This window comes from Phaenicophaeus curvirostris, chromosome 2 (genome assembly GCF_032191515.1).
Source record: "Phaenicophaeus curvirostris isolate KB17595 chromosome 2, BPBGC_Pcur_1.0, whole genome shotgun sequence".
NCBI classification, from domain to species: domain Eukaryota; kingdom Metazoa; phylum Chordata; class Aves; order Cuculiformes; family Cuculidae; genus Phaenicophaeus; species Phaenicophaeus curvirostris.
The window spans coordinates 59,767,254-59,790,693 of NC_091393.1; the positions used below are offsets into that span (position 1 = coordinate 59,767,254).

The 23,440-nt window shown below is 36.2% G+C and overlaps 1 protein-coding gene across 2 annotated transcripts in view; it reads right to left on the reverse strand.

Moving 5' to 3' along the window:
- The window catches only part of PRKN (parkin RBR E3 ubiquitin protein ligase), a 732,905-nt gene that overhangs the window by 483,181 nt on the left and 226,284 nt on the right, over positions 1 to 23,440 (reverse strand). For both annotated transcript variants that reach the window (XM_069852200.1, XM_069852199.1), the window contains exon 3: positions 8,382 to 8,622. In XM_069852200.1, coding sequence (XP_069708301.1) covers positions 8,382 to 8,622 — 241 coding nt within the window. The remainder of the gene's footprint in view (positions 1 to 8,381; positions 8,623 to 23,440) is intronic.

The following is a 23,440-nucleotide window of genomic DNA, read 5'->3' on the forward strand; positions in this document are numbered from 1 at the left end:
ATGGGAAAAATCTAAAGACTTTTTGGGAGAGCAATGAATGAGCAGGCATTGACTTTAATTCTGTTTTTTCTTTTGTGAAAATGAGTTATATCTTTGCAACTGACTGCCCATTTTCCAACCACAGCCACGATCATCTTCACAAAAAAAACCATCAGAAAATCTGTCTTCCCCTACCAAATGCAACTCTCTTTACCTTTCACAGAAGTTCAAATTTAGTCTCATTGAAGCTATGTGTCTTTATGAAGAGAGAGCAGGATGTGTTTTCAATGGCTATTTCTTATTTTCTAGTATCAACTGAATTTATTAAACTATGTGTTCCACGTAATTACTTTCTGTAGATCAAGCTTTTCTAATAAGTCTGTTCTCCCAGTGTCCTTGCTGTGTGCACAGAACTCCCAATGATATTAATGAATCTCAGGCACATGATTTCAGAGAAGACTACGTCTTTTCTGTCATTTCAAATACTAAGAGTACATAGCAGAGACCATGCAGTGCAAGTGCTAAGCTGCACAGTAGCAGCAACTGCTGCTTTAAAATGGGTCCAGAGAAGGGCTACAAAGATGATCAGAGGGCTGGAGCATCTCCTATACAAGAACAGGCTGAGAGAGTTGGGGTTGTTCAGCCTGGAGAAGAGAAGGCTCCAAGGAGATCTTACAGTGACCTTTCAGTACCTGAAGGGGCTACAGGAAAGCTGGGGAGGGACTCTTCACAAAAGCTTGTAGTGATGGGACGAAGGGCAATGGGTATAAACTGGAAAGGGGTAGATTTAGACTAGATATAGGGAGGAATCTCTTCACTATGAGGATGGTGAGGCACTGGCACAGGTTGCCCAGGGAAGCTGTGGCTGCTCCATCCCTGGAGGTGTTCAAGGCCAGGCTTGATGGGGCCTTGGGCAGCCGGGGCTGGTAGGAGGTGTCCCTGCCCATGGCAGGGGGGTTGGAAAGAGACAATCTTTAAGGTCCCTTCCAACTCAAACTATTCTATGATATTTAAACAAAGCATTCTTCTTAGCTGTGGCTCATAATTGGACACTTCCTGTTAAAAAAAGAATTCCCCTGTGGCATCAGTAATTAATTAATATCAACAAATATTTTGGAAAACATAATATGTATAGCTTTATTTAATCAACACTGAACTTCCATCTGCAAATGCCACCTCCAGCTGGTAGCATAAAGATGAAAGTGACATGTTTGCAGAAGAAAGTCCATCCGTGCTGTTACCCATAAACAATCAAAATACATTCCAAGGACACAACAGTGTTCCTGTCCCACCCCTTGACACAGGGAAGACAGCAAATGTTACCAGCTTCAATCAACATGAAAGGGCCTTTAGAAACAATAAAGTAATTAGACACATTCGCAAGAGATAATTACGTCATGTAAAGATGAGCATTCCCAAAAGTGCTTTTGGCTCTGTTAAAAAGAACATTTCTCCTCCCAAATGAATTTCACAGACATGCAAAGTGTGGGGAAATGGCACCATTCTCATCAGTGTTAAAAGCATATGATAAGAATGAGGTCTCCAGCATGGTACTGACTGCAATAAATTATCAAGCGTGCGTTCTGTTTTCTGAAATGGGCTCAATTTATCATTTTATTGAAAAGGTTCCATTATGCTAATGTCTTATAAAATCACTTTTTGCTGTTGCTGGAAGGTGAAGAGGGGATATAAATTTTTATATATAGAATTTGGAACTATTGCAGTTGTGAGTTGTCAAGGGTTAATAACCCTAACAGGAGATATAATATACATAAGAGCAAACTTCCAAGGACTCTGTAATGACAAATTTTCATAACCTTACTGGAAGCAAAATAACCAGAATATTTTTCTTAAGCTTCTCTATTTCAAAAGCAATTTTTACAGAATTAGCAATAGTTAATTAGTGGACTGAAAACTGTCCCTGTGTTCTTCAATTAACCCTTGAATTTACACAGGAGACTGTTTAGGAAGTGTTATTTCAGTGAAGGTCAGATTAGGGAATACCATTGTTCTTGCAGCTTACCCAGACAGCAGACATGAAGGATAATAAGAGGTGATTATGTTCAAAAAACAAAGGAATACTCTTTCTCTAAATATAATATTATATAGCAAGAATGTTTTCTTTCTTTGAAGTACTGGATACAAAATAGATAAGTATTAAAAAAGGAAAAGAACTAGATTTAGATAGACAATTGTTTTGGTCTTGTAGAATAGCTCATTTGTGGTTGCGATGTGACTTGTATCCAGAAAATCTCTCTTATACTGTGCATCAAACCACAGAATATCGTTTCAAAAATTATACCATTAAGCTTCAACAAGAAGCATTGTCTTATGGACATCCCTTCCCTTGCCTCCAAGAAGCCAAAGCAACTAATTAAAAGGGATAATTTTACATATACTGACATGAAAAGGCTGCCCAGGGAAGTGGCTGAATCACCACCCCTGGAGGTATTTAAAAGTTGTGCAGATGTGGCACATAGGAACACGGTGGATTTGGCAGAAATGCTAGCTTTACAGTTCAACTTAATGATCTTAGAGGTGTTTTTCCAAGCTAAATGATTCTATGACTGCAATATATGTTAGCAGCTGAAAATAAGTGGAGATAGAACACTGTGACCATTATCTCAACAGACCATCAATACTTCAAACATGGATCACAGTTTAAGAACTTCTGCCATATAACATTCACCAAAAAGCTTGGAAACTCTTAAAACTTTCAAGAAGTTCTCATTCAACACATAGGAAATACTTAGCAGGATTGCTTTAAAATTAAATATAATCTCACAGTACCATATAAAAGTGTTATTGTCATATCCTTCTCTTAGCACACACCTGGATTTTCAACCTCAGGTGCATATACTTAAGATATGGTTAATTCTGAAGAACATGTTGTAATAATGTGATGACCTAGTCGGCGTGATGTGTAAGCATTTTGCATTAAGTATATGAGCAGTCCAACCACCAAAAGGACAAAGATATGCGTAGCTGCACACAGGAATTATCCAAGTGACAAAAGGTTGTAAAACAAAACAAAACAAGACTGAGGGACTTCAAGTAAGCAGAACATCTTGCAGGTATGAAATGCCTACAGAGTGTAACTGGCAATACCAAAACAAATGGAATCAGTAAGAAGCACAGAGGAGATTCTCTTTTGGAACAGGGGCAAATAGTATAAAAGTAACAAACAAGAAAAAGAGACAGAGAGGAAGGAAGACAATCTACTTTTGTTACAGTTCCTATTGTCAAAGAGCTCTCAGGCCTGATCAGCTCAGTTTCTGGAACTACAGTGCATCTGTGACACTTACAGCTATCGCATCAGCTCTGTGGTACTGTACATTCACAGTAAATTTAGGATAAAAGGTCTAACACTTAACGTGTAACAGTTTTGCGTATGTAATAAACACATAGTAATAGTAATGGGAATTTTGTAAAGTTTTGTTTTAAAGTTTATAACAGAATTGTTCGTCCAGTAAATCTACAGAGTGTGTGATGAAGACAAGCACGGGCATGTTTCCCAGAAAGTGTTTGTCAATATTGGGACTAGTATAGTATTGCTGAGTTGGTATTTTATTCTGCTTTTCTAAATAAGTAAATTAATACCATCCCATTTTTGGATGTAGATTGATCTTCAAATTGATACTGTGTTTCACATTCAAAAGTTTGTAAAATAATGGATTATTAAAAATCTGAAATAAATAACAAATGCTGTATAATGCATTTTCATCTACATTAAAACTGGTTTAATCCTAACACAAAAGTAAAATGTCAATGCACCAAATTAAAAAAATGCTATAGTAACCTAACGTCAACCGAAGAAATACATTGGCTGCATGTTAAGTAATTTATTACTTTTTCTTGTACTGTAGCATGAATCTTATTCAAATTAATGACTTGCAAAAGTAACTTCCATAAGAACCAGATATCCACCATTAAATTGTGTATTAATATTTCAACAAATTTAACAAAGGTCATGATCATTTGTTTTTAGGGCCAAATTTTGATAACTCTGGGAACAAGAACCTAATTAATAAATGCAGTTTTCACAGAATACTGATTTCCTCTCTTCAAACTACTAATTTACAAATACCATAGACCTACAGTACTTTTAATTAATTAATTTCTGTTATAATTAATCCACAAATGATTTCTACAGTTGCTGAGGGGAAAAAAGAATCTTTATACTGATTAATTTCCCATGTAAAAACACAGCAAAATTACAGGAGAGAAAAGTTAAGGATACTTTTTCTCTTTTCTAAGGAAAAGTAAATTCTTAGATATTTGGTTTTGTGACACAGCAAAGCAAAATTAAGTCACGGGATAAGAAGTTCATTATTTTCTTAGTTCTCTCCAGTGCAGTTGCTGAACACTTACAGGGCTTTTTATCTCAGAGTATCAACACAGATGTTCTTGCAGCACTGGAGGCCATTTTGGATGGATCAGTGCTCATATTTTGATGGCATTCTCAAAATGAGGATAAGAAAAACATGGAGTTGTACTTATCTTCCTACTAGTAGTTAAAAAAATGTAAAGAAATTTTAAAATACTTCAGGAGCTTAGATTTACATTTTCTTCAAATAAACCTGACATAAAAACATCTACTCTTTTAGGCCTTTTTATTAAAAGTATCATAATAAAATTTAATGTAAATTACAAAGCACAGGAGTTTTAACACACAAAACCAGAATACTACTCAAAAATGTATTTGTACATTGTCAGCAGTATCTCCAACTAAACTGTTATTTTCTTTTTCAGTTCATCACAGCTTGTCTCAGAAGTATGCACAGTTCTGATTACCCAAACCCTAAATTATGTCTTCCCCTTCTAAAAGTTTACATCTTTCATATATCAGACTCTTAAATATACTAGGAAACAGCTCATCACTTTATGCTTTTAAGCACTGACAATACTGAGGTTTTTTAATGACAGTTTTACTTGCCCTAACTCATGGTTGTTTTGTTTTTAAGTACAGGAAATTTTAACATACTTGTATATTAAATTTTGGTAAAGTACATTCTAACTAGGTGGAGAAGAATCAGTACCTCTCTTTACTAGAATTTACAGTTTGGCACACCTAAGTCAATATACAGCAGTACCTTCACTACTCTTCTGTGAAAAGAGGAACAAGGAAAGATAAGGTGGCAGAGACAACTTGCACGTAAGCGTTTTTAAAAACCCAGCTGAAGAACATCAGGATACTCTACGGAACTGACTAGATGAGTGCCTTTTAAAAGTTATAAAGAAAAGGATCTAAGTAATGATGGCCACATCTTGAGACAAAAAAATAAATCAGTTGATAATTGATTAAATTGGGAATTAAATAGGTAACAGCATTAATATCAGCTTAGAGAAAACAGATGCTGTCAAACTATCTTGGGTTTTTTTTTCTGTGATTACAAATTTGCTTGACAAGGTTCACTGGTAAATACACTCAGAGAGGGAAGCAATGTGATTCTGTAGTCTAACTTCCTGCCTAGTGCAATCCATACTATTTCTAGGCTGAATTCCAGTCTTTGTTGCTTTATATAGATTTCAGAAATATGTCCTATATTTATTTTTAAATGGCCAAATACAGAGAATCCTTATAAACCAGAATAACTTGTGTTGGTACTTGATTTCCTTGCATCGGTAGATTTCCTGGCAAGTTAAAATCTATGTGTGGCATTTACATTTGATGGCTTTCTGTTTCTAGACAATGAAAGCTTAAATCCCCAAATAGCTGGTAAGATGTAAGACTTGCTGCTATCAGATTTCCACTCCCATAGATGCCACAAGATTATATCAACCTATATAAGCCAATCATGACCCGCTCTTCTGTAGGAATCTTGTGACTCTCCTCCTGAACCTTCTAACAGGTTTTCAGCAGCTTTCCTGAAATTTAGACATTAAAATGGTACGTTATAGTCCAGTTTTACTTATGCAGGTGTTTAAAGCAGAGGAAAAAATTATTTCTTTCCTGGATAGTCTGGTAGAATTCTACAGTTTGACCTGCAAGCATTTAAGTCAGTACATGAAAAACTCTCCTTTTGCTGTTAAATACTGAAAAAGCTTCTGGGAAAAGCTTTTCAGATGCAAAATCTTTTTCCTCAAAATTCAAAGGAGGGCATATAAAACAAAAGCAGGGCAGGGACACAGGGTCAGCATCCTGTGGTAGCAAACCAGAATACCTTAAGCATCAGGAAGAGATGAAGTCTCTTAATGTTTACTGTTACAATTACAGAATAGGAGTGTAGCATGTTAGACTAAGCAATAATCAATTACTGAATCCCTTGCCTATAAATTATAAGTTAAAATTTGTCCTTTAACATACATTTGATCTCTCACACACAGAAAAGATTGTACTTGGTTGTATTGTACAGGACTCTACTGTAGACTGATCACTGCAACAAACTTCTACCTTCGAAGACAACAACTTGATAGGCATAATATCAAGCAGCATTGGCAGCATATGGAGCCTTCAGCCACTCATTCCCACTACTATTATTCATTTCAGCTCTACTAAAGCTCTCCTTGCTAAACAGTAAAGTTGATTGGAAAACTGACCTCTGGATTAATTTTTTTTTTTTTTTAATTTTTGTCTTGCTGGATTATTTTTAACCCAGACTGCTTCTTCAATCAGTGAATTATGTGATTACAAATTAACCTAGCCCAAACCCTAAAAATTTCCCCATATTAAACAAAAGTGATGGGACTGAACAGAAACAAGACAAGTTTTCACAGTGAGAGTTGAATCAATCCAAGGAAAAGATAAAAGGCTTTTTAAAAGTACTTGCAACTAACATCCTTCCAGGCAGAACTGTCAGTCATTAGAGTGTCTTTTTTTTTATGATAAAAAAATCTGTTTGACTTAATCACAGATAAAACTAGTCCACACATATTCTCAATACAGTTTTTCCTCAGCTGTCATTCTGCCATGAAAATATTCACTGCAATAGAAGACACTTATCACTTTGTACTTGGCTTCACAGAGTTTGCAGTCTGTGGAAAAACACATCACATGACAGATTTTAAAAGGCCTTACACACATACAAAATATTCTGTAAAGTCCAGCACAAATATTAAAGCCCTGTACATATCATGCACAGAAGTGAAAAAATAAATAAGGAACAGTATTAAAAAGCTCACACCATCGCCTTGCTTTTGACAATAAGACCACCCTGAAACCCTCTCCCTAGTTTACCAGATTTAAATCGGTATGTACCCCGATCTCATTTTTCATTCAGATTGGGAGATATGGATCATTAAGCTGGGTACTAATTTGTTCCTAAACTGCACTCATTCATCATTAGGTGGCAGTGAGAGGTTGACCAAGTAAGTTGTGGAATACTTCTATGACCCTCCCACGAATACTGTATTTTCTATATGAGTTACTTAAGAAATTCTCTAGCTTATATTTTAACTGTTTTAGTAGCAATTTTGTTAAGTGCAATGATTTCTGTGGTCAAGGTAGTCTCAGAGGCATCTCTGTCTTACTCACAAATTATGTTCTATACTCAGAACCTATATGTTTGGTATTACCTTCTGTATTGTGTATGAAGGGTATCTGTGTACTATTCCCTCTAAAAAAACATCTCTGATGGACTACTGCGACAAACCACAACAGTCTGCTATTGCATAGAATGGTGTCTCTTCACTGGGAATAAAAACTGTTGTCAGTAAGGGTTAGCAAGACTATGTGAAGAGAGGGTTACTGTGAGAAGAACTGGGTAACAGCTAAAAGATTCCTACATATTTCTTTCTGACTTCAGCTTCTCTCTGCTGAACAATTTTAAATGTTACAGCACAACCCATTTGCAGTTACTTAACTTCTGCCTCAAATAATTTTTCATAATGAAGAGAAGATATTCTCAGTAATATTTTGTTGTATGAAGAACTACTAAAATCCATAGCATGAATCATCATTAAATTTTGTGCCAGCTATGTTTTTGTAAATAATAATTCTATTGTATATAAATATTTTATACTAAATATAGGGGTACGAAAACATTACAACAGGTTGGGAATTAAAGACACTTGCAATGCATAAGCTGCCCAGCTTTCTAGTTAAGGAAACTTCTGTAATGTCAAATTTTACAGACACGATTTTTTGCCTTCCCATGGACCTCTGGGGTTTTTGCCACTTTATAATAATTTGTATGACTGTTAGCATAATACAAGTTAGAGGCACGAACAACACAATAAACACATGAAATCACTCCATTTATCCACAAAGCAAAATTATTTTGCTAGAAGACACATCAGATACTTATCACATTTTAATATAGTTGAGGTTATTTTTTGTTTAATAACTAAAAGAAACCATCTGTTAGTGTTTTTTTTCTTGTGCTATGGAACTGTTAACCCTAAGACAGAAACAGATAAATGTTCGGGTCTGTGTACTGAAATGTACCAAATGACTGATTTACCTGATTTTTCAGAGGGAAGAGAAATGCTGGGTTTCGTAGTATCCAGAATAACAGCCAGTCCTGCAGAGAGTGATGGGAGGATGCTGGTGCTGAGGTCTACACGAGTTAGACTTTCAGGTTCTCTTTCCAAGCCTTGTAGGATACCTCCAGCACAGTTACCTTGTGTCTCATCTTTGTTCTGATTATTCTTTTGTGGACTCTGAACAATATGAACAACACTCTGCTGGGCCAGGTCACAGTTCTGCAACACAAAACCAAAATCCTTGTTAATAATCACTTGTGACATAAGGGACAAAATCCCTCTATCTCCAATTTGTTATTTGTTAAATGGTCTCCAAGCCATTTTGTGTAGAATTTCAGTGTGCAGTAATGGAGTTTAAAGCAAAGTGACAAGTGTAAATTGCTGGAATTAGGATTACTTGCATTGGCAAAAAGGTCACAACACTTACAAATTCTAAACATTTAACAAGGAAATGGTGGATCAGAGCCAACAACTCTAAATAGGTCTGGTTTATTGGCACAAAGGAAAAACTCCCCAGAGAGCACTACTAAATCAAGTGCTAAGAATATCCAATACTTAATATGCCTTTGCACAGATAATGCTGATAGCAACTCCTTATGCAGCAGTTTAGGGTTAAATTTGACAATTGCAGAGACTTCATGGCCAAGCTACTCCAACATATCTTTGTTAACAAAAATAGGGATGATGATGCTTCTGATGAAGACTAAGAGTTATTTCCTTAATGTAATTTTCAGTCTAAATCTGGCTTTAGATGTAGACTCAGTCTGAGTTTCCTGTCCTTTCCAAAAAATGACATTTAACTGTTGAGTTCAGAACTAGAGAAAGGTTGTGAAAGTGCTCATGACCACTGCAGGTGGCTGGTAAAACAAAAGGATGGCTACTCATTTTATTTCAAGAGGTCTCACACATACATAAGTACTTACACTTTTTCAGTTCTCAGCAAAAGTGATTGTTAGACAATCTCTCCAGATCTTATGTCTTAGAAAAACAGAGGGCTGAATAAAGACCTTATGAAAGGTTTATCTGTGATAAATCTGGATAGAATTCACATTTTGTTTAGCGTTTTTCTAATACAAAATAGGAAAACAAAATATTACCTCAGAACTAGTGATGACAGAGGTTTTAGATGACCTATCAATTAAGGGCTTTCAAGAAAGAATTGTATTGAAGCAGCACAACTTGCAATAAAAATTGCTTTTTCTAGGTAATACCTCCTGGAAATCCACATTTAGTTCTCCACTGTCACAAATAAACCATGTAGAAACATCAACCAACATAAAGAAGTCTGAATTTTTCATTTGTCTCAGTATCTACACAATATTTTTGTTTCAGTTTGCATCTGCAATTATTACATGCACTTTTAATTGTAAAAGATTTCTTTACAGATATTTTATTGGTTTTTATACTCTTGTTACTATACCACTTGCTTACTTCTACCACTTCATCTCACTACTGTTTAGTGGTTTCCCTTCACTCTCTTGCACTATTTCTCAGTACTGTCTCCACTCTTTCTTATGTAACACAGTTCTAAAAGACAAAAATCTGATTTGCTTTTGTTTTTTCAAACTAAACTTTTAATTAGACACTCTCTCCTTAGTGAAGCAGCAGAGCTGCATCAGAGCACGGATGATGCAATCTTAATAGTCAAACAAAGCATTGAGTAGATTTCAACTTTAAAATGTTACATTGATATTAAAGTCTCCTTATTATGTACAACTTGTTGCTCACAATATTTTAACAAGATCCATTTAAAAGGCTTAATAAGTTCATTCATTAACACAAAATCAGAAACACGGCTGTCACTCTAAAACTCTTCCAACCAAGAATACTACAAAATATTATATAATATAATAACAAATGAGAAATTAATAATGAAATTAATAACATAGGTGAACAAGGAGCTCAAAACTGATTTTGCAAAGTTACAGGTAGAATTACAAAGGGAAATAGGTACACAAGTACATAAAAAACCTCACAACCTTGGAAATCTGTAATCAACTGTCAATTAGTCAAAACATGTTTTAATGAGCAACACTTCTGGCAGTTATGCTTGCCTAAGCAGTCCCTGTCTTGCCTTTTATTTTTTCTCACCACCTACTATCCTTTTCAATTTGTTTCTTTTTTAAAATTTGCATGAGGTCCCTGCATCAATTCACAGCTTGATGTTATGCTACAGTCACACTGTGGCAATGCTGTAGAAGAGAGAATAAGAGGGAGGGCAAGGACTGCTTAAATCAAATGAAATGCCCCTGGAAACCCACAAACTTTGTGCACCACTCTTGCTTGATCTTGACTGCTGTACAAACTTATATGCATGGTTTAAATCAATTGATCTTTAAAAAATATAGGGTTTTTTCCAGATTTTTTTTTTTTGTGGCCTGGAGGTTATGTGTTTAGCTTAGAAAAAAAAAAAAAGGGCTGACAAAATGAAGTCCTATCTTATGTACTGTTCTCTCTTCGACAGTGTCAGGAATTACAAACACTCCAAAAAAAAAGGCGTAAAATTTACACTTGCTTCCCTATGACCATAGCAATAGCGTATTCCTGGATTTCACTTAATAGAAGTTTTCACTTTAGAAGAGCAGGTGAACATGTTGTATCTTAGATTTCTTGCATCTCTTCATCAAAACCAAAAATGAACTTTGGAACACTGACCATCATTACTGATGATGATAATGTAGGCCATAGACATAGGAGAGCTTAATAAGCAGATCCTAGAATAAGTTTTCAAAGATAGCAGCCAGGAAAACCAAACAACATCCTTTGATTTGTACACTGGCTATATTTGATATGGACGTCCCTGAGCTGTAATAAGCATGAAATGCCAGTTTTGCAATGTTGTTTCTGACTACATTGGAATTGAATCTGACTTGTGTTTAAAGGTAGAAAGTAATTCTGAAGCTTTGCAAGAAAAGTGAGAAGACATTACAAAGAAAAAAAAATAAAAAGTTTTGATCATATCTTAATTGTGAAGAGACATGGATGAGAATACCACCAAGCAGAATTAGGCTGTCTAATCCTTCATAGCCAACTAGATTTCATAGATGGTAGATGGACTAGGTCTGCAGATTTTTTTTCTCTAAGAAAAGAGGTAGAATTCAAACTATTTCAGCACATATTCAGGTTTTGCCTTAGGTTACTATTGCAACACAAATCTAAGATACAATTGTTTATGTCAATGTCACTTTCGTTTTCTTCATGTATTTGTTTTACGCCTCAGGAAGCATTTCTTTTGAGAATATCTATTATTAATGATCCTAGAGATATTGTCTTGTCTTATCTGTTGATCCAAATTAATGCCTGTGATCCATATTCCAAAGGGAAATACAGCAAGTGTATATATTGTAGATTATGAAGTATCTCCTTGCAGTAGGAAAAGGGAGCTGAGAAGACCCAGAAGTCATGCAACCCAGTAATAAGGACTGGTTCCTACAGAGAATGGGTTTTGGCCAACTTGGAAAAACAAATTCTTAGCAGATGATATTAAAACTTTTTTCATTCAAAAGTTTTGCTTTCATATTTTTTTCTGAATTCTCAAGATTAATTTCACAAGGCTGAATGAGCACAGCCTGAGTGAATAACACAATACCCTTTGGAGCTGCCAGCTTTTGGCTAACTGGAAGGTCACTTCGGGAGAATGAGCTAAATTATGAAGAGGGAAAAGTTGACTATGTTTCAGCAACTCTGAAACTCTCTCATTCTGACAGATTTCTGCTTGATATCTTCTTGACAACATATTTTGATAGTAACATCAATATTGAAAGAAGTATTCTCCATCTAACAAGTATATAGTCCACTAGAGTTCATATTATATTTTCTGAAGAGCAATACACTTTTTTTAGATGCTTTATTAAAATAACCAAAAACAACAAACAATGAATACACTAGAGCAGAGAATTGTTTTCACAGGCTTGGATTTGCCTGTAAAAAGTGCTAATTTCTTGTAGCGTTTTGTCTTGAAAGGGAATCTCAAATATTTTCATTTCATGTTTACCACCTGTGATGGATGCATTCTACCGACCTCTTTTAACCAAGCCAGCAGCAGTTTGTTTCAGGGTCCAGGGGAGGTAAAGGCCTGCCTGCAACTCTACCAAGTCCTCCTCTAAGAAACCCAAACAGAGTGACACAGCAAACACCAATATGAAGCCTTGTGCATAGCTCTATTATATGCAGTCTGACTACGAGTCAACCACTTGTATCCCATAAATATCAGACCCATAAATGTGAGAATTTTCTTTGAGCTGCCCTTGCTGGGCTGTGTGGCTGCATGACAATGATCTCCCCTTGTGCTGGGATGCCTCTCACAGGTGGTCCTCAAAGAAATGAGATCTTTTACCAATGACAGACTGCTGGTGAGCCCCATTTGAATCCTCCCTGCATGGCAGCTGAACTGCACATCAGGCAATTCTCCTTTTTAATAGGTATTAGTTGTTCAGTGTAAATAAGTAACATTTTAAGTAGAATAAATAATTTGGAGTTATAATAAAGTATTTTTGTATGCTGTGTGCTTAGCTTTCTTATCATGAGTAGCAAGAATTGCTCTGAAGCACCGGCCCACAAGCTGGGAAATTTTCAGTTAAAAATTTTCTTAGTGCATGCAACATGTTCAGTCAAAACACAGCCTCCAGAGTCAAGGAAAACAAGGAAATACAGTGGTTTCAAGGATATGGATCATTGACATCAGTTGCACCAAGACAAAATAAGGACCTGTCTGAAAGACAGCAAAGGATTTCAATGAGGAACAAGAAGAACCCAGACTCCAAAATTACTACGGAAACAAACCATGGTGTGAGGAGCAGGTAAATAGTCTGTAAGGGCAGAATTCATAGAATCATAGAATAGTTTGGGTTGGAAGGGACCTTAAAGATCATTCAGTCCCAACCCCCTGCCGTGGACAGGGACACCTCCCACCAGCCCAGGCTGCCCAAGGCCCCATCCAACCTCCAGGGATGGGGCAGCCACAGCTTCCCTGGGCAACCTGTGCCAGTGCCTCACTACCCTCATGGTGAAGAACTGCCCAAGGATTTCTTGGTTTACGCCAGCCTCTCTGAGGAGTTGGTCTCTCTCCCCAGAGTTGACTATATATCACTATTTAATTATTTATTATATAGGATCTTGATGCTTGAGGCCTGTTTAGCAAAACCTCAGATTTGAACTCCAGAATGAACTCATGCTAGATGCCCAGATGGGAAAAGGAAGTGGACTAGGGATAAGTGTTCTGAAGCTTTAAAATCTTAGCTAAGTGACACAGGAAATCAGGTATGCACATAAAATTCTTTGGCTATAAATACATATAATAACCCTTACATATCTTCTCCCTGCAGTAATAGCACGACGTTATCATCGAACTCTTAAATTGCACTTCTATTTAAATAAGAGCTTTATCTAAAAAACTCATTTGTCACGCTAACAGTTGGGGTTTTTTTGTTGTTTGGATTTTTTATTTGCCCATGAAACTCAAAAAGCAATTTGTTCACACTCCACTACCTAAGATCTAGTTCAAACTTTTCCTCTTATCTGGAGAGCCACATCTTTGCCCATGAATCCCTAGGGCTTATAGAGTAGAAACAATAACAGTTTGCCTAATTGATGCCTATTTAGATTAAGCAGATAATAGACTGCCTGATGCTACTCAGTAAGAGATTCACACAAGGAAAATGCTCAAGAAGAGGTATTTTAAATATCTAGGAATGATCATCAAGAATGAAGATGCTGGCTTTCCAGTTAGGCTTTTTCTTAACTGTGCTGCATTTCAATATCAGATGGGAAACTAAGGGGAACATTTCTGTCTCGTTAACCTGCAGAACAAATGAAATAATAAAACAGCTCTCCAGAGCACATGTAGCACAATACATCTCTTTAGACCAGCAGGACCCAGGTAAAAGTGCAGATGACACAGCAACTTTATTGGAAAACTCTTTTCCTGTGGATAGCGGAAAGAGACATTAAAGGAGACCTCCTAAACAGACCAAAAAAAAAAAAAACCAAAAAAACCCAAAACCAACCCCCTCAAAAAATCATACGAAGTTCCCAGAAGAGACAAAAGTAAGCTCAACAAATCATACTCAACTAGTGCTCTAACCCTCTCACAACCCAAGGACAGAGACCAAGTCTCAAAAGCCACAGACACAGAAAGGAAATCAATCGGAAGAACAACACTATTTTCATTCTGTGATCACAGATTAATCATTCAAAAAAAGCAAGCAGTTAATTTCAGAAAACACAAATCACTCACTATTTTATGATGCTATAGAATACATTTCTGTTTGACTTCAGTCCCCTTTCCAACATTTTCACAGTTAAACATTACTGTACTTGTTTAGTATTCAGAATATTGTGGGTGCTAAGCAGCACCTAGAAGGAAAAACAGACGTATTATTGAAAATACTTATTTGAATAAACATAATAAAAAGGTTGAAACCCCTTCACTTAGAAGAATATTGTACCCTATTTTTGGCATCAATTCCTATTCAGTTCTTGCAATAGTTTAAATATTGACCATCCCAAAGAAATAGAAAAACAGGAAAGATAAAAACATGTTACAAAAAAAGGATTCATTGCTTTATAAATATAAAACCTATTAGTATTTTAAGGACTAATATTTGAGTTCCAAAGACAGACTGTTGCAGCAAATGAAAGAAGGAGTGCATGGGAGTTTTCAGTGCAAGAGGTAACTGCGCAGCTGAAAGCAACCAGATGCAAATGAGTGATGTAGAATCATTAAGTTTTTAACACAATCATTGGCAAACACCACTGGATGGGAGGAAGACCTTTGGCATTTTAAGATGCTGGAATATAATAAATTGCTTTGTATTAAGAGGAAATGCAACAATGTATCTTCAAAAGCCCTTTAAAATATGGACAGGACATTCTTAATGTGGTACAATGATTAAAACTACTTTCTGCAATGACAGATAATGAAGATGGATACAGTAAACAGTAATATAAATCTATTGCTTCCCAGATAAGCCACATTCATTGTGGCTTTACTGTGTGATTTTAGGGTCTGGGGGTTTTTATATCTTCCACTGCTTCCCCCTCCCACCAGATTTTTATCTATTTATATCGCTTTTATTTTATCCCATTAGCAAGTCCAGAGCTAACTGAAGAGTGACAAATCTTAAGCTATTTATTTAGGCATGAGTAACTTTGGAACAAATCTGAAACAAAGTCTAGAGATTTATTACTTACAGACTCTTTGTGAGGAGACAAAGCTTACATAAAAGCGTGGCACTCAGATGAGAGCCACTGGAGAGGTATCTGACTTGTCCATTTCCACATCACCTGCAGCTGTTACAGGTGGTGAAAATTTATGCGGTCTCACTAAGCTTGATAAAGATCACAGCTTTGAGTTGAAAATAATTAGAATATTCACAGTGAAAGTTCCTTTTAAACACAGGAATACTTGACTGATCTTCAGTCAGTAAGGTGAGACTCCTCCAGGTCTCACTCTAGTTTTCAGCTGCAAGTCCATTTTTCTGGAGCTTTGCAGTGCAATTACCAATAGAAGAAATTGATGACAGGATGTTCATGATACTATTGACGGCAATGATCCCAGAAAACTGCCATCTCAAAGCACACACATTCCTCCAAGACATTTTCTCTCCATTGCCCTCTGGAGGAAGAGGAGCAAAAGCCAAATTATTAAAAATCAGTGCCTCTACTCCAACTCTGTTTAAGTGATAGAGTATCTCTGCCAATGACTCCTGGATTGTGGAATATAAGATGGTGAGAAGTGCACAGAATATTAAATTGGCCTCATAGTGGAAAGAGAAACATGATGATTGCTCATTGCTTCTGATTTATTTTTCATGTTACACAAATAAAAAATACTAGAAACTGCCAAGATCGTCTGATTTTCTCCTTTTGAAAACATAATCACAGTTCACAATGTATATACAAGGGACAAAAATTTGGATATACAATGTATCTACAGAATTTTCCTGAAGGTTGGAAACTTTGAAGCCTTATAGGTAAGAAATGAACATAGAGTGTATTTCAATCTGGAAAGTTAAGAAGTCATTATTAGGCTAAAATTATTTTAGAAGGAATACCTTAAAATTTCCGGATTGTAAATAATAGTAAAGGTATTAGTTGCAGATACAGTTTCACAAATACACTAGAAAATGTATCTGGTTGTTTCTATTAAATTAGGGACTGTGTGGTGTATGATGACAAATTAATTACAGGAATAAACAAAGGATTTCTAAGTGGATTTCACGGAGCGGCTAATTCAGGATATCTAGCAGGCGCCTCCTAAGCACCCCTGCATTATACATCAGCTCAGACCGCAGGACAGTGCATTGAGATGTACTCCAAATTAAGAAAAAAACAATTTTATGTCAATCTATGACATGTTATTCACTGTATGTGAATTACATGGACAGACCTCTTCCTTATCAAAAGCTATCTCTAAGGCAATCACTGCCTTTAAGTATTTCACAAATATTAGATTTTTTTGCTCAATAGTTTGTGGTGGGGCAGAAAAATTTGCTGCAATTCCAACTCTTATATCCTTTAGAGCTTACAGATCTTGGCTACGCTACGCTAGAATATATCCTAGAGAGCAGGAGTGCAGGGTGGAATAGAATAGACTGATTCCCAGGCACATCCTGCCCTGGAAGATGCCTCCTGAAAGATGAAATTTTTGCATTTGCATGTTGCTAATGAAAACTTTTTTCTCCATCACAGAAGCCTAAAGTTTGGGCTGATGCATTTGCTGAGAAAAATCACTTCTGTGCCACGAAACAAGAGAAGTGAAGGAAAAGGAGAAAAAAAAGACAGATGATGGCTATATCAGTGTTTGAGATGTGTCCATTAGGACTGCAACCAAAATCTAAGCAAATGTCTCTGAAAGACTTTACAGTTATAAAAAAGCAGAACCTTCTTCAGACAAGTCTAAAAACTGGAGATTTGGTCAAATTACAGTTGCCAGAATGTCCAATATGCCTTAATTTTGACATAGACCACCTGACATTATTCTTTACTAATCTCTGTTACATGGTATGTTTGTGGGTTTTTTAAATACTGGTGGTCTTTGCCGGTATCTTACTAAATCCTCACCTTCATTGGGCCATGAGGCAATAAACTGCTTGCCAGGATTTTTTTGCAATCCCACATTGACTACAACACATTTTTGACTCATTTTAAGGACTGAGAAAGTGACTGACACTGAGAAGTGATTCACAGCATAATACAAGAGGTTATATATTACAAAAATTCTGCTCTGAATGAAACTCTAAAAAGAGGGATAAGACTTAGGATTTTATACTGACGAGTCCCTTAATGAGCTAATAATTTCCTGGAAATGGAAAGGCATACAACCAATAGTTTTTAAATTTTCTTGCATAACTTTAAATTAAGTCAGCATTCCCCCTCTTCCTTCACTTAAAAATCACTTTGTGCTTAATTTCCATATTTTTTTCACATTATAAGACACAAAATGTTAAAATTAATTTCCAGCTCAGTGGACAGAACATAGACATAATTCTTTGCTATGAAAGCTGTGGGATTATTTTTTATACACAATCTAAGACCTTCACAATGCTATATAGATATTTCTAAATAACATTACTTATACTGTGACATTATTATTATGATAACTTTTCTTGAATGTAGGTCTTCTAGCACAAATTCCCAAAAGATAAATTAATCCTTAAACCAAATAAAAATGTTTTATTGGAACAGTTTGCAACATTAAAATATCTGCTTAGATTCATCCTATTCCCTTTAGAACTCCATGTAATGATTTGCAAAAGATATAGAAGGCAGCCAGACTTTTTTGATATTATGTTTACAAAGCTATTAGTATCTCAACAGTGACATCAAGAATATATCATGCTGATATAAAATGGAGAAAAAATTCACTTAAATGAACACTGAATTCACACAAAACTTTTCTCCTCAGACGATGAACAACATTTTCCTTCTTGTAATTTCATGTACTGTAGACTAAGAACAACCTATAAAATTGCAATTTGTTATAATGTCTCTATTGAAAGTAACAGATCAATGAAAAGCTCATAATACTAAATTAAAAATGAATACAGTTAATTTTTGTCACTGTATGCTTGCTTTCTAAATGCAGTTACGTGCACCTTATTATTAATCCATCTTCTGCACTGAACTACTTGATAGAACTTGCACTCTCTAATCGTGTTCTCTACAGCTGTAAGCATATAATAAGAAAGCTTATTATTCACCAGGTATGGATCATATTTTCCATTGCTCTGGTTTCTTTTCAAGCCACAACAAAAAAATAACAAATAATGAGCTTATATAGTAAAATTCTTGAATGAATTACATTTTTGACATATTTTATACTGTGTTAAATGGTGACAAAAGGCAGTAAGCTCAGAAAAGGTGTCATAAGCCAGCAGTCTGCAGCATGCAGCACAGTCTCTGGACCATATGTTGCTTGATTAACATAAGATTTAACTCTTAATCTCGCTTCCCTTTAAATTTTTCTTTAATTTTTTTTCTGCCATGTAGAAGCTGCCAACCTGGTCATGCTTATCTGTCTTTAATTAACATGTACATTAAGTATTACTGAAAATGAGAGGCCTCTTACTGACACCTAATAGGTGTCAGGACACAAATGAGACAAATTGTGTATGAAAAGGTGGGGAGTCACTATGAAGAACTCTAAAAACACCCTATAGACTTCAGTGGTCCCTTGAACTGATGGTGAGGGACTATGGTGGCAGCTGTTACATTGCAGAAAGGAATCTGGGAAGTGCCTTTCTCCAAAGTGTTCTGAAAGAATTTCTATGTGTAGTTAATAATCAACTGTAGAAAGTGAACTTTCATATGAATTTATTGCCTAGTGCATCACAAGTTGAATAGCTATAAATATTTATTTCAATTATTTCAACTAGTCATACACAAATGTCTTTTTCATGCTTTATGGTCAATGCCTGGTAAACATCCTACCCAAAGAGCACTTTGGTCTTCTACTTATCCCAGTGCACGCATCCATATCTCAGTTTCAGCTGCTGCTATGAAAGCAGCCATAAATAAAGCTTAGTGGGAATCCTGTGTAGGCTTACTTGGTAACTTGTTAACCCACTAGTATAAACATGGACAAGAAACCAAATATTTTCCAGACCTTTCCAGATCTTTACTTTGAGTTAGAAGAGGCAGGGAAGGGTTTGCTAGAGGTATACTTAGGAATGTTACAAAACAGTTAGACAACTTACAGATTCTTCACAATCCCTAATTGTAAGATAAATGCTATATCAGAAAACTCTGATATAAATTAAACCCTACATCCAGTACATGTGGGTGTAGCTTGTGATCTCTTTCCTTACCACCCCATATACAATCACCTCTTACTTTAAAGGATGAACACTCACTAAATAAACAAGGTGGATGATAAGAAAAAATAATATTAAAAAATTGCTATTAAAATGAAAAGATTCTTTGTTTTCCTTTTAAGTAATCTGTGTGGTTTTTCAAAAACTGTATAGCATAAATGGAAAACATGACATAAATGTGAATCCAGACTCATTCTGTTAAATAACCAACCTGTATACTAAATTTCCCACTGTAAAAGGAAGGTGAGAATGCTTTGTAGAGTAGCAGATGAAAGAAGTTTTTGAACATCAGAGCAAGAGAACAACGACCCGTAAAAAAGATAAAGGAAACTTGTGTTAAGAGTGTGCTTTCATCCTTACGTGGAAAAAATCTTCAATTTCCTCCTGAGGCCATTAAATCTCCAGTGATACAGCATCAGGCTATGACAGGGAAGGTGGGTATACGGATTTAGTTAGGAAAGTATGGATTATTAAGACAAAAGGTTCCTGAAATTTAATTTGAAGAGTTTTGTATCATGGCCGTCTCTCTTCTGCACACATTCAGTTTGCAACATACCACATGCTTTTTATGTGTGTGTCACAGATAAGTTCTAAGTCTTGCTTTGAAATTCTAAAAAATCTGGATTACTCCGGTCTTTTCATGTGGATGAGAAGTTGTGCAGTTTGGATAAAGATCAAGATTTTGATCCAAAAGCACACTCCTGATTCAAACTAAGTCACTAGTACAGACACACCCTAATTGTCTAAGCCTGAGCTACTGTCAAAGGCATCAGTAGACACATTTCAGATTATCTGAAGCAGGGGTGGGGGGGTCTAATGTTAGTTACAGGTAATGCTTTTATGAAAATTGATGACAACAGCAACTGGTTAGTCACAGACTTTTGTGCAGTGGTTAGCTGGAAGTTACATTTATCTAGGTTTATAGAGACTGAAGGAAACAGATAAAGGTACAATAGAATGACGAGATTAAGATTAGTAAAAGCATGCTGGCTTCTGTTTAAAACTAAAACATTTCTGTTTAAATGATCAGTTGATTATTTTTCTTACAGGGTGGAGATTCAAAAGATTTTACAATGATTGTTAATGATTTCTTTCTACAGTGTATCTAGTAAAACCTTCATAATGGTTTCTGGTGAGGATCCGACTTAATACATGAGGGTAGCTCCACTAAAAATCAACAATTGCCTCATTAACATTTGTCCCAAGAAAGCATACAAATGCATATGAACTCTCCCTAGCAGTGGGAATTAAGCTTTGTAAACCTGGACTTGGAAACCATCTCTGTCTTCCAGCTGTAGAATCAGTGCAGTACAGACACATTTTAAACCTGAGAAGCAGGTAATTCAACCACACAATAAAGGGAAGGAAAAAACAAGACAAAGCCAATGGCTGTAACACTTCAATAAATAAAAGCATAGAGACTACCAGCACAGCTTCTAGCTCTTTATGACAGGGATTGCCACGTCAGAACACAGCAAGCATCATCCCTGTTTTTAGCACAATTTTTATCAGAGTGGAAGCATACCCCGAAGGGTAAGATGCAACCCTTACCCTCACAGTGCCTCTTTGTCTAAATTACTGTTTCATGGTGTGAGAATATTTTCTGACTTCAGCTGGGGACCAGCTTCAACAGTCTTGGAATTTTCATCTTACAGAGAAGTAAGAGCTGACGTTGCTCAAAACCCTGCAAGGGTCAACACTGTAATTTGTGGTACAGACACTACAAATTCAGCTTCCTAAAGCTCTTTGATCTTGTCCAGCCTCAACTTAGGTCCCTCTCAAAAACTGACTGAGAACATTCATGCCAATAACAAACACAAAGTCACATTTCTTTTATTTTTTCTTTTGGTTTTTATCCTCTTTGCCATGAGTGAGAGAAGCTGTGAACATGAATTCAATGACAGTGCATGCCTGTTTAGAAGCACATAGTTAAGAGTGAAGCAGAGTTTGTATTCACATCCTTTTATCGGTGTCCACTCAAATAATGCTAGAGTTGGCTGCCTGCAATTAACAGGATGTAAAACTGAAATCCTTACAAGTATAGCATTATTTATCCTTCTTTCTTCAAACAAGCTACCACTAAAAATGAAAGCAGGGGAAAAAAGCAGGGGAAACAGGGATAGGATGGTTTAACTGCATAGAGAGACCCCCAGATCTGGGAGCTTTCTTGTGTTTCGACCAAAGGAAGGAAATTCCCTTACCTAGCTCTGAGATGTTTGTACAAGCTGAACAGAAGGAATAGCAGCTAGAACTTTTTAATTTTAAAATTTCAATAAATTATTGCATTTTTAATCTGTAAAATGTGTGGATTTTTTTTTTTTTATTTCGGATAGAAGACTGAAACTCTTGGGTTCTAGTACCAGCTGTACCCCACAGCATCCATGCCTTTCATGCCTTTAGGTAAGTATGCACCAGCTATAATTCCTCCATTTCAGATTCTGCTGGCTTTTTTAAGTACAAGAATCAAGTATGCAAGTATACAAGTATTTAATACAGCAAGATCATAAAGAAAATATATTTGTACACTATTAGATTGATAAGAAGTTACCAATTACTGCTTTCACTTTTCCTGTGATTGGGGAGGAGAGGGAAAAACAAATAATGCAAAAGCATGGAATGTTTTCTGCATATAATAAGACCAGTGCTTACATTTTGAATGCCGTTTGGCACATGGCACTGTCAGTTTGATATAGATTCTGCAGGATGTGGCTTCCACAGGAAATAAGCAGGATGAAAGACTCCTATATTGGGCTCAAGCTGCATCTCTTCAGATTTTGGCACTATTTCAGCCCCTTCTTGAGAGGCATCACCCAAGCTGTATATCTGCATATCCACACTTGGGAATGCAAACTGGCTTGGTGCACTCATTCATTTTTAAAAGGCTTGAAGGCATCTGTGTGGCCACAGCCAGCAGACCTAAGAGGACCTAGGGGGCTCAAGGTACAGGTTATCTGAAAAACACTCACAGTAGAGGCTGACATCTGACATTGCATGGAAAAACCTGAAGTTTTAGACAACTGGGAGATGAGGGTGGTTTTCAGCACAGAACCCTTTGAGGATGCAATTCACTTGCTTCTCTGGTAAGAGGAGTTCAAAGTAATTTCTCTCCTAAACTATAATGCAAAGACTAAAGCTTTCCTTAACCTTTTGGAACTGTGAAAACAACTTCTATTTTATGTTTGCTTTTTAAAACTCTAGAAAAGTTTTTTTACTATTATTGTTTTTAGATTTTCTGCTATTTGCATGACTTAACTGGGAACTCATTTGCTAACACCAAAAACTGTGATACATCTATTGCTGGCAGTATTCATATCACTTACAGGAAGTTCAAGGAGATAATATAGCTCCTGAGGATTTAGTCAATATGAGGGTACAATTGCAATTAGTGGAAATGCCAAAGCTCCAGCCGTTGCTAAAAAAATCACTCATCCACAGTACTGACAATACACATTCAAGGATAACCATGTTCAGCATCTGTAGTGCAAACCCAGACTGCTCATGGCTCCCTTTTTCTGAACGCTCCTTGTCCATGAGTAGCAAAATGACCAGAGCTGGTATGGGGCCAGCCAACCACATCCTCTGTCACAGTACTAGGTGCACTTTCAAGCTCTTGTCTGGCCAACAAGTCACATACTGAGTTACAGGACAATCTGTCCTCCAATGTGATCAGTGGTCTCTGATCACAGCTGCACTTTGACCACAGACAGGCACCTGACCACACA